This window comes from Papaver somniferum, chromosome 7 (assembly GCF_003573695.1).
Source record: "Papaver somniferum cultivar HN1 chromosome 7, ASM357369v1, whole genome shotgun sequence".
Classification (NCBI taxonomy): domain Eukaryota; kingdom Viridiplantae; phylum Streptophyta; class Magnoliopsida; order Ranunculales; family Papaveraceae; genus Papaver; species Papaver somniferum.
Window position 1 is genome coordinate 218,824,404 of NC_039364.1, and position 12,656 is coordinate 218,837,059.

The 12,656-nt window shown below is 39.5% G+C and overlaps 2 protein-coding genes across 3 annotated transcripts; one reads left to right on the forward strand and one right to left on the reverse strand.

The window, feature by feature from the left end:
• Nucleotides 1-7,378: 7,378 nt before the first annotated feature.
• On the reverse strand, nt 7,379-7,798 carry LOC113295962. The gene has a single exon (XM_026544288.1). It carries the CDS (start codon nt 7,796-7,798, stop codon nt 7,379-7,381), a length of 420 nt encoding a protein of 139 aa, XP_026400073.1.
• Nucleotides 7,799-7,981: 183 nt separating this feature from the next.
• On the forward strand, nt 7,982-12,422 carry LOC113299592 (pentatricopeptide repeat-containing protein At2g13600-like). 2 transcript variants are annotated; one of them, XM_026548646.1, is made up of 3 exons: nt 7,982-10,692; nt 11,435-11,534; nt 11,762-12,422. In XM_026548646.1, the coding sequence occupies exon 1, from the start codon at nt 8,052-8,054 to the stop codon at nt 10,434-10,436; it is 2,385 nt and encodes a 794-aa protein (XP_026404431.1). In that variant the 5' UTR covers nt 7,982-8,051; the 3' UTR covers nt 10,437-10,692; nt 11,435-11,534; nt 11,762-12,422. The 2 variants fall into 2 exon arrangements, with proteins under 2 accessions (XP_026404431.1, XP_026404432.1); XM_026548647.1 differs by lacking the exon at nt 11,435-11,534.
• The last annotated feature ends 234 nt before the right edge of the window (nt 12,423-12,656 follow it).

A 12,656-nucleotide genomic window follows, 5' to 3' on the forward strand; every position in this document is an offset into this window, starting at 1 on the left:
TAGGGGGAAGGGGTGTCCACCACACTGAATCGGGTTTCCAGTTTCATGGGCCCTGCGTTAACCTGCAACACGATGTCTCCCAAGGGATTCGTGGCTGCTCCATTGAATCCGTAGATGGTGTGATAAGAGGTCATTAACTGTTCATCATGGAGCTTCATCCGTTTGAATGCATCGTAAAATAGGACGTTTACGGAGCTTCCCCCGTCTATGAGGATCTTTTTGAGGTTACATCCAGCTACTGGTAGTGTTAGGACCAAGGGATCGTTATGGTCTTCCATATCTTCTTCGATATCCTCGGCATCGAAGATGATAGGAGATTCCATCCATTATTCGTGTTCGTCCACCACTATCCCATCGACCTTATATAATTCGCAGCGGTCTTCGAATTGCTTCCGTAACCTCTTTCCTATCTGCGCTGTAAGTGAGGGTCCTGTGGCTTCAGAACACGAGATGGTGTTGATTGTTCGGTTTCCTTCCGGAAGTTGGACTGGTTTGGTTCGCTTGGATCTGTCCTCGGTAACATCCTTTCGTACGTAATGTTTGAGCTCTCCCGCATCAATTAATTTTTGGATCATTATTTTAAGGTTCTTGCACTTTTCGGTCTGGTGTCCGTTGAAACAGTGATATTCACAGTAATCTTTAGACTTCTCGGATCTCGGGGGCTGCTTTCCCTTAGACCATGGCCACTCCAAGTTTTCCCTCCCTTTGATCTCTCGTAGGATACGAGCATAGCTAGCGTTGAGTTTCGTGTAAACTTGATCTTCGAATTTTCGGTCACCTGCTCTTCGTTCATCCCTTCGTTCCTTCCTATCTTCGAGAGGTCTCTCCCCTGAGCAACTTCTTTTGGCCCCATTGGTTTGTTCCGCTGAATTGGTGCGGTGAGACCTCTGCGGATATGCCCTCGGGTTTTCCCGTTGAATTTCTTCAAGTCGAGCGTGCTTTTCGATAATTATTCGAAGATCTCCCTCTGTCTTAGGCACGCTCCCATGAATTTCAACAAATAGGGGACTCATTCGGTCTAAGCCCCATTTGTAGAAATTGATGCTTACCACTGGGTCCACGCTCCCTATGGCTTGGAAGATCTTATGCCATCTGTTAGTGTACTCCCTCGTGGTTTCCTTGTAGCCAATCGCTAGTGAAAAGAGCTTATGCATTCCGGTGTTTACAGTCTTGTTGTACATGTACGTTCTTAAGAATTTCTCTGCGAGTTGGTCGTATGAGTGGATGGAGTTTGATGGCAGATTATCGAACCATGATAACGCCGATCCCTTCAGGCTTGACGGGAAGTATCTGCAGAGTACAGCGCCGTTCTGACCCATCTAGCTAAGACACGGTTGTAGTACCGAATATGTGCAGCAGGGTCGCTGGATCCATCATAGCATTCGAACGTTGGGACAGGGCATTCCAGTGGAATAGGGGCGTTGGCCAAGCGATGAGTTAAGGGCGTGGAGTTAGCTTCTCTCATGACCTCTTCTAACCTCCCCCCGCCTTGTTTATTTTTTAATTGCCTGATCTCGGCCATCATCTCATCTCGTAGTTCTTCCATTGCGCGGTGGTGCCCTAAATTCTTCTGCTCGTTACCGTCTGACTCTCCATCGTCATAATCCGGGTTGGATACGCTACTTCCCCTTGTCGCGTCTTCATTAGCCGCTATGACGACTCTACAGTTTCGGTTTGGCTCTGGTGCCTTGGAGTTTGCTTCATCAATTTGTTGGCTGGTCTTCGTGCTTAGAGCAATCCGCTCCTTTAAATCTTGATTTTCTCTGGCCAACAGGGCTACAGCATCTGCGTAAACCTGCTGGCTCTTCTTCAGTTCCTCAAGCTCAGCCATCAGTCGGTGTGATTGGTTGGACCCCTGATTGGGAGTCCCAGCGCGTGCTACTACAGCCATGGTACCGCCCTCCTCCACGGTCTGCACTAAAGGTGGCAGGGGTTCAGCTTCGGTTGCTGGCATTTCCAAATTGGGGTGAGTGCCCCTCTGCGGTGCTAGAGCCGCCGGTATGGTTTGATTTTGATCATTTGTTGGTGGCATTCCAAAAGTTAGAAGGTGCACGGGTTGGAATGTTCTGGATTCATCCACCCTTTCTCTTGGTTGATTAAGTTGATTCATGGCGCAAGTATTGCTAGCCTCTGCAGCCTTCGGGACTACCGCAGCCGCTGCTGCTCTGAGAGCCGCCGCTGCAACTGAATTAGCGTTCATAGGTGAAGTGATTTCCTCAGTATCTTGCCTTTGACTGGTCATTTTAGCTTTATCTCCTTTCTGCTTGCTTCGGGTGATGACCGGGGTTGTCCTGGGTGTTTCTTTTGACAAAGCTTTGGATTTTCCTGCTTCCTGCGTCTTTTCCATCACGTGTCCTTTTGTTGACAATGAAATCTCGCCGAAACTCGCCTTCTTTACTCACAATACGTTCTTTCTGCATAAGGCATTTCAAACAAAAAACGGGAATATCCGCGTGAAGCGGGTTAGTTGGCGAAATACATTCTTCCAGGAGAGGATTAATACACGCAAGTTACAATATACGGGTTAAAGTTTTATTAAAGGAGATCCTTAGTATAAAAACTACGAAAAACCCCCCAGAGAAACGGGTTCGCACGAGATCTAAAGAAAATCGTAAATCCGCGGATTAGAACAATAAATCTTATCGAAGATAAAAGGTGGGTTTTTGAATACAATACAGTTAACAAATGATCTATACGGCCCGAGCTGATAAATCAGAGCAATCATATGCCAATTTAAAATGAAATCACAGGACAAGATAAATCTTTTACCGGGACGAAGTCCCTGTTTCTAGCGCCAAATTGTGAACACACAAACCACGAAGGGATCCGAATGCTCACAATCAATCATCATCATCTAAAGAGATTTGTGATGATGATATCCTAGTGTTGATTCATTGGCTCAAAACCTTCGGGTTTATCATAGCCTCATCTAACAACTTCATGCGAGGCGTTTGCGCACGGGATATAAGTACAAGCAAAGAAAGCAAAACGTATAAGTAAAGATCCATGGGGCTAAATAAATATAGAGTGCTGAAATGTAAACAAGACCAAGGTTTACGTGGTTCAGCACTAAGGCCTACGTCCACGGGGTTTGTTGTTTTACTATATTCTTCACGGTTACACGAATAGTCGAATGACTTTTGGGTTTACATGTTTCTCTCTTCTAAATGATTAACTTACACTTGCAATCTCTCTCTCTCTCTCCTTCTCTTCCTGATTTTTCCGATCCCCCTTCCTCTTGGTGGAGACGGGGTATTTATAAGGTTAGAATGTGGGACCCATCTCTGAAGACCGTTGAAACCTTATCTTCTTGTGTCCTTGCGTCTATCACGCAGAGGTATGCGTTTGCCCCTTGATCCCGCAGAGGCATCCTCGCTCGTTCCACAGGTTGATCGACACGTACACTGCTCAGAGTGTTTAATGTGGGTAGTTGAGGGGTCTGCTCGTGTCAGACAAGTGTCTTCTGCCCCTGTCACGTTCGTGTCAGCTAACTTTCTCTCCACCGTTGATCTTAGCTTCTCTTTTGGGGATGAGATAAAGTAACTCCTCGGGGTTTATTTGGTGTTTCGTAGCGCATCATGTTATGATGTTTTGGCCTGCATGCTTTCCACGTATCTTTTTATATACACGTGTCTGATAGTGAGATATATGTGTACACAGACACAGTACGTTGCAAGTCCATTCTCAATGAGTATGCAGTCAAGATGAATCTGTCGAAACCTATTTATACGACGACCCAACTAGAGCCCCTTCCTATCTTCATCTCTTCATTAGTATATAACGGTAAAACTTACACTGGTCCTCCTGCCAGCAACAAGAAAGATGCAGAACGGTTGGCAGCTCGCAAGGCTATCGATTCTATAGGTATATATTCCCGTGCATAAACTGGACAAAATTATCGGATACCTAAACTCGTGTAAAAGGAACACATTTGTGAGATTCAAGCAATTTGGAGTTCAAATCAGTTTTTCAGCTTTTCAGTGAACTAGAGAACTCCTCTGTGCTGTTTTAACTATTGAATATAGTTTGCCTTTCTCCAAGAATTACTGGCATTTTCACAGTTTTCACATTTTCAGAAACTTCTTTAGTTTCATACATAATTCGAAATTGGGAATCATCAGAAAAAAAAAAATTACAAGAGAAAATAACCGTGGCTTAACCAAAAATAAGAAAGAATGATTTTTAGGGACCATGGTTTTTTTGGGGGACCACGGTCTTATTATGCCACCTTCCCTATAGTTATAAGGGGTGTCCTAGAACATTGAAATGACTAACCTACCCTTAACCTAATTTAATTTAAAACCAACACAATAACCACCTCTCTCTCTATATATATAACCACCACCTCCTCTCACCACCACCACCACCAACCGATTACCACCACCACCGCCGATTACCACCACCACCTCCAATTATCACCACCAACAACCACCGATTACCACCACCACCTCCGATTACCACCACCACCACTATATATATAGCTTAATTTAAAACATTAACAAAGATATTCTCACAAACCCATTACTTGTCATTCGTTTTTGGTTGAATAAATGAGAACTAATCATCAAAATGAGTTGAAAATGGAAGTTGCAGAGAGGTTTAATGGAGTTTTTTTTTTTCAGTAAAAAGTTCGGTTATCACAAATTATTTTTTTCTTAACCGAACTCAAAGTTCGGTTGATTCGGAAAAAAATACTTTTAACCGAACTCCTTGTATTAGAACAATACAAGTCTATAAGTTCGGTTTGTTCGCAAAATTATTAAGTTTTCTTTGTAACCCAACTCTACCTATAAGCCCAGTTCGGTTGATTCGCAAAATATGTTGAAGTTTGCGAACCAACCGAACTTCTAACACTAGGTTACTTTTAACCTGAAGTTCGGTTGGGAACTTGGGTTGCGTTGAAGTTTGTGAACTAACCGAACACACAAGATGTACTCAAATAAATTGTCAAGTTCAAAGTTCGGTTACCTACCATTTTATCTTAGGTAACCGAACATTGCACTGTACGACCAAAACCTCCATTAACGAGCGAGTTCGGTAACCTGCGTGTTTGGAAAACGTAACCGAACTACACTTTCAGGTGTGTTCGGTTACATGTTCTTGACATATGGTAACCGAACTACACTTTCAGATGTGTTCGGTTACATGTTGTTGACATATGGTTAACCGAACTGGCCAGAATTTACATAAAAAATTTCATTTTTTGAAAGTTTGGAGCAATTCAACCAACATTATCTAAGTTTGAAGCATACCTGGGTACCCAAATACCCTTCCTCCGGTTATGGTTGGTAAAATCCATCGTTTTTCATGTTTTCCTTCTTCATCTTCTCTAACTTTACTCTCTCAATAATTCTACTTCTTTAAAAAAAAAACTCATCTGATTTTTTAATATCATTAATTATCTTTAACTTAATCATCTCACTAATTCATTACACTAACTATTATTAACACTAGCTAATCATCATCCAAAATTAATTAGGAGGGTAATTTAGGTATTAATATAAATATCTAGATAAGGGATGACCTAGATTTACTTTTAATGTCTTTACCCAAAATAAAACCATGATCCCAAAAAAAATCATGGTCCCAAAAAATCGTTCAAAAATAATCAACAGTGTTTTCGTCTACGAACAACCTAAACATTTTCACCTGCAAGATGTTAGACCCAGGGACAGAGGAGGGGGTGGCTTAGGTAGGCTACAGCCCACCCCAAAATATGTAAAAGCCTAACTGGGATAGCCTAAATCTCAAAAGAATACTAATTATCCCAGGTAGAAGTTCATTATTAATAGCCCACCAGTTGACGCATTCAGATGACCAACTAGCTTAAATTTCTTTGTGATGTTTAGACTTTAGTTAATTAGTTGTTTCCTTCTTCTAATTTTTAGAGTTTGTAACGTCCTTGGTTCCTTTTGATATATAGAATCAGGCTTCGTCTTTGTTTTAGGTTAGAAACTTTAAATCAGCAACGGAATTTAACCTATCAGCTACGGGATTTAACCTTATCCCAAACGTGTAAAAAATTATTCGGCTAGTGTTGTTTTCAAATATATACTAAAATTTGGCCCAATGCGGAGGCTAAAAATTAGCCTAGTTTAATTGGGTCCCCAAAAAACAATTAGGGGCCTCCCATTAGAGGACAAAAAGGTCATTAAAACTCAAATTGAGTCACCCCTTAATGGGAAAGGTTCAAGCAACAAAGATGATTGTGTTGATGGTAAGATTATCTTAAATTCTCCCATGGATTGGCTGTATGTCACAACACAGAGAAAGAGTCATCAATGTCGAGGGATGTATACCCCAACGACTCTAGAAAGTCGTCAATGTATTGACACCAAAAATGACTACTCAAACCTGCAACTTTTCCAGGTTATGAAAAATCGTCAGGGTAATATGATATACCCTGACGACTCTTAGCATGGGACATAAAAGAATCGTTATTTTGTGTGTTTATACCAAGACGACTCTGAAAATTTTCGGGACAGAGAGGCTGTTTATTTTTCACTTGGAGTCGTCGACGTTTAAAAAATGGTCATTCATAGAGGATCGTCATAGGTTTCTATATTATGTTAACGACTCTAATCTAGGGTAAAAAACATGAAAACCAGAAATATGGTCGTTATCTTGATCATCATATACCCTAACGATTTTTTATGGTCTCTACATGCATATGAAAAATCGGTAGGGTTTAGGCTTGTCGCATTGACGACCCTTTTACTGTAATTGAAATTTTTCGGGTGAATTTTTTTTTCCTTGGAGTCATTAATGGAGGAGAAGAGAAGAGTTGAGAGGGGAGGGAGTGATTTTTTAGTTTAGAACTAGAAATGAATTAGGGTTTAGGATTAAGGGTTAATAGGTTTTTATGATTTATTTTTAATAGAGGGTAAAATAGTATTTTCACAAAATTTTAATACATCCCTGAGTGCAAATAAAATGGGTGAGGCCCCTAATTGTTTTTTGGGGCCCAATTAAACTAGGAAAATTAGCTCAAATATCAAATTCTGCTGGAAAAAACTTATTTTTTTTTTGTATTTTTATTAATGATAACAAGAACATGATCTTGAAATGTATAGACGTTAATTTCAACATGTTATGTGAAATTCATGCAACGATATACCCACATATAAAAAAAAATTCGAACGGCCTACGGCCGTCATTTTGTATAATAATATTACCATAAACTACACATATTTGTCGGCCCAAGTTAAAATACCTCACTATAATTGAGCTTAATATACAGGAAACGAAAAGCAGAGTGCGTTGTTCTCGTTTCATATGTTTTTATGGCATTTCTATGATTACAATTTAGATGTGTGCAAAAAAAATAAAAAAATAGCCCACCCCGACGCAAAATCCTGGTTCCGTGGTTGGTTAGACCTCATCTCTTTCGTTTCTTCTTGCCATGCAAACTCGGAAAAACAGGTGCCACTTTCCATTTGGTAAAAGCATTGGTTCTGCTCTCCATCTCTTCCCCATCTTCATCTTCATCTTCACTTGTAGCCTTCAATTCTTCATCTAATTTCCTGGCAGCAACTCGCTTTTTCCCAGTAGCTTCCAACCTGTCGTGCAAACTTTTCTCCGCGAGATCAGTGGAAGGTGCAAGTCTAGCTTGGGGTGTAAATTCTGCCCCTAATCCTAACAGACGATCCTCTGGTTCTTCCTCCTCACTTGATTCATGATCACCTGGTGATCCAGTCCTCCTAATAACCCATACAGCTAATTTTCGCCCTCTATCCAGTACCTCGAAATCAGGTGCAACTTTCGCCTTCGATGCTGTCGCTTTTGCAGCACGCTTCATCGAGAAGATGGAGAAGATAATTGAACGGAAGAAGATGCGACACCAGAATACCAATTATGTTCGGAAGGTGTCGAAATGGTTTGGCACGGGAGGTCGCGGGGTTTTGAGTTTTCCTGGTGGCAGCAGGTGCTATAAGAGGCCTGGATACCCTGGCCCGTCAAAAGAAAGAAAAAGAAGAAAAAATATTCTTCTGTTTTCCGCGCGAAATATAGGATTCGAAATTTAAGCCAAATGTAACCACTTCTTTATTGCCATGAAAAGATCACAGCTTGCTCTTAAAAACCTAAAATTCTTCACATCTTATCCTGCAGAGTCTTCAAAATTTCTTTGGCCTCGAATCAAGAATCATTTACACACCCTATCTATTCACAATCTTCAAGACCCAATTGCCATTGCAAATGCTCTCAAAATCTCTTCAAGTTCAAAATCAGTTACTCTTGGGAATAAAATTCATGCTCGAGTTATTAAACTGGGGTTTTCAGAGAACATGTTTTCTCAAAATAATTTAATTATTATGTACACGAAGTGTGGGGTTTTGGGTAATGGATTACAGGTGTTTGATGAAATGACTGATAGAAATCTTGTTTCATGGACTTCGATTACCTCGGGTTGTATTCAAAATGGAGAAAGTGCACTGGGGTTAGAGATTTTTACGGAGATGATCGAAAATGGGTTTCGTCCGAATGAGTTTGCTTTTGGAAGTGTATTGAGAGGGTGTACTAGCTTAGAGGATATAAAATTTGGTTCATCTGTTCATTGTTTGGCTTTGAAAAATGGTAGCTTGGATAATCATTTTGTAATTAGTTCACTTCTGTATATGTACGCGAAATGTGGATATGTCGGAACGGCTGAGCGGGTTTTTGAATGTATAAAAGATTATAATGTTGGTTGCTGGAATACTATGATTGAAGGGTATGCTCTAAATGGTTATAGCTATGAAGCTCTGCAACTATTATGTTTAATGAATAAGAAAAAAATGGCTATGGATCAACTTACATTCATCAGTGCTATAAAGGGTTGCTCAAGTTTGGGCAATTTGAATTTTGGAAGACAGATTCATGCCATGGTCATTCAGAGTGAAGTAAAACTGAGTTCTTCAGTGATGAATTCTCTAGTTGATATGTATTTCAAAGTTGGCGAAAAGGTGTCTGCTTTGAAAGTTTTCAGTCAGATGCATGAGAAAGATGTTGCATCATGGAATACCGTGCTTTCTGAGTTTGCTCATGAAGGAGATGCCATGGTAGTAGACTTGTTCACTAGAATGCTAAGAGCAGGATTATATCCAAATCGTATTACGTTTTCAATTCTATTTAGGTTATGTGGATCGTTAGTTGATCTGTCTCTGGGGTTTCAGTTGTATTGTCTTGCTTATCACCTTGGATTCACTAATGAACCCATCGTTGCAAATTCGCTTATCAACTTGTTCTCTAAATGTGGGAAACCTGATATTGCAAAATATATATTTATTGGTATCCCCTGTCAAAGCATAACTTCATGGAATGAGATGATCATGGGTTTTAACTTGAATGGTTGTACCATGGAAGCTTTAGAGCTTTTCGCTAATTTATGGAAGTCAGGAATGAAAGTGGATGAGTGTACCATATGCAGTATTCTAGGAACTTGTACAGAAGTTGAACACATAGGAGTTGGTAGGCAAATTCATGGCGTTATAATAAAATCTGGTTTTTGTTCTCAGAATTTTGTTTGTTCTTCGTTAATCAACACTTATGGGAGATTTGGGTTGGTGGAGGATTGCTTTGTAATTTTCAGGGGAATCGAGAGATTGGACTTGGCATTGTGGGGGACTATGATTTACTCATTAGTTCGTGGGGGTCGCATTAATCAATCCCTAGATCTTCTGAAAGGCCTGATAAAAGATGGTCAGAAACCAGATGAGTTTATTTTGGGCAGTATTCTAAATGGGTGTGCAGATGTTGCAGCACACACACAAACTAAATCTGTTCATTCAATAGTAATCAAAATTGGGTTTGGTATGAATCTGTGTGTTGCCAGTGCAGTTATAGATTCCTACGCTAAGTGTGGGGACATTGAAAGTTCAAGGATAGTTTTTAATCAGTCAGTGAGATATGCTGATTGTATACTTTTTAATACGATGATCATGGCTTATGCACGTCATGGTTTAGTCACAGAAGCTATTGCGGTTTTGGAGGAAATGAAACAGTCTAATTTACAGCCAAGTCACTCCACTTTTGTTTCAGTTATTTCAATGTGCAGTCATCTAGGTCTTGTTGAGCAAGGTCAAAACTTCTTTGACACGATAAGCTCAGTTTATGGGATGGTTCCATCTGCAGGGAATTACGGTTGCTTAGTTGATTTGTTTTCACGAAATGGGTACCTTGAGAAAGCAAAATGCGTGCTCGAAACTATGCCCTTTGCACCTTGGCCTGCAGTTTGGAGATCCTTCCTGAGTGGATGTAGGACTCATGGGAAAAGAGAGTTGGGAGAATGGGCATCCAAGCAGTTGCTTGAGCTGGTTCCTGAAAATGATGCAGCTTACACTCTGTTGTCGAAGATTTATTCAGACGAAGGTAGTTGGGAAGACGCTGCAAAAGTGCGACTGGCGATGAATGAAAGTGAAATTCTCAAAAAACGAGGCTATAGTTGGATGGAGTTATAGGGGGAAATGGTCATTCAATTTGTAGCAGATATTTAAAACAGAATAAACTAAGAATAGAATGATATGAACGCAGGGGTTAAAGTCTCCCTTGAAATGCTGCTTACTGGAAGGTTGCCCAAGAGCTCGAATTCCAACCGTACGTGCTCCTCTGATGCAGAACTAAAATCACCACGCTTCAGAAGCCGACAAATATCCAATCATATAATTGACCAACGCTAGATTGTGCGCATGCTGTACAGGGTACCATTAGTTTCTGGTAAGACATCTAATTCTTCATTCAGTCATTTTATCTGAATTTAGCATCTGACCACAAGATTTTAATGGTTCATCCAAGGGTAATGACATTTACAGCCAGTGTATTGCTCCTTCATATATCTAATGTTACTACCATTGACCAGGTCATTTATGGACGAATCCGGTTCATTTGTTATATGATTTGATCCGTTCCGTCAGAGCCAATGTGGTCATTTTGTGTTTGGTTGTTGTTACACTAACTTTTTAACATAGTATTTTCTTTTTTGTCAGTAAAGAAATTGATGCTGACAAGTTAGGTTGATTTTACCACTGTACTGACATCGGCATGTTGTACTGACGGCGTTCCTAATTAATTACTCCAGAACGCATTCAAGGAAAGGGATTTTTGTCCGAAAATAGGAGGATTATCAGGGACGGTAGAGGATTCTAAAATCATCCACAAAATCTGACCAATTATGTCTTTAAATTTCTCTCCATAATTAGGCAGTATTCTTAATTAGGGATACCTTTGATGTCGAGTCTATATAAATTAGCATTTTGTAGGTAGATTCCTTTCATATCAAAGTTTCAAGGAGGAGAAAAAAACAACGTTCTAAAGATATCAGAAAACGTTAATTTTTTTAAAACAATGGAAGGAGGTGATAAGAAGAGTATCAGGAGAATGATAGGAATAGTGTTGTTGATAGTTGGAATGTTTATAGGGCAGAAATCGCTTGCTTTAATAAATGCTATTTTGACTGTAGCTTTCCAAACCCTGGTGATGTAGATCTTGGTTTAGTATGTATTGATAAGTGTGATGCTTTATGTGAAAAATCACCAGCGAACAGCCACCGCAAGAGCCTTGTAAGTATACAATCTCTTCTACGAAAATTGTGTTGATATTTTTGCTCTGGTGTTTTGTTTGTTCAAAATTGATTGATTTATTTATGATTGTTTAGATGCTCACAAGTCTCTTATTGAAGTCATCCTATTAACATTTCTCTATGCAACTCTTCCTTGGATGTCTAGAACATGATTTATAATGGTACTGCAATATATATAGCTTATAATATCTAACTTTGATTTTGTAGGCTAAGATAAATTGAAGGCAGGAGGTGGAGATCAAAAGAGTGAAGAAATACTTTTTCTATTAAAGAAATCGTTAATTTCTAGAATAAGATGATCGAGTGATGAGTTCAATATTTTTCTTTTAAAGACAATTAGTAATTTAGTTTGAAATCAAATGCTTTATTAGATGGAGAATCTTTTACCATGTTTAGTCGTATCTGTATGCTTTATATCGTGTTTGGTAAGCCATAGATGATTGTCTATAAATTGCAACTTAGGATGATGTAGTTACTTGCAAAAATTGCAACTTAGGATGATGTAGTGTTGTTGATAGTGGGAATGTTTTTAGGACAAATTTCAGCATATCGTAAATCAGAAATCGCTTGTTTTGATAAATGCTTTGATGACTATACCTTTCTGGACCCTGGTGATATAGATCTTGCTATAAAATGTGATAACAAGTGTGATGCATGCTATAAAAAAATCACCACCGGATAGCCACCGCAAGACCCTAGTAAGTATACATTCTGATATTTGCTCTGGTGTTTTGTTTATTCAAAATTGCTTATAGATTGAATAGGTGGGATCTTTAATGGTTTATCTTTTACTGTTCTTCATCTCTATCTTAGTTACGTCATTGTGTTAGTTGGCAACAAAAGGATTAAGTTCTTGAATCTGAAGTGGACTTCAGTGAGAATGATGTATATTACTTCTGATATCAAACTGCTAAATCTATGTGCTGAGTATGAGCTTGTCAGGAAAGTGTTGGTGCTGGTGTGTGCTTCATATTATTACTTCTAATTATACCTTCATGTTATTACTTCAAGAAGTGCTCTTAGTGCTTGCTGTGAGTGTTTGAAGGCAGATTGTTGTTCATTTGATGTGGAGTTCTGCAGGGAGAAGAGAAATTAGTTGTGT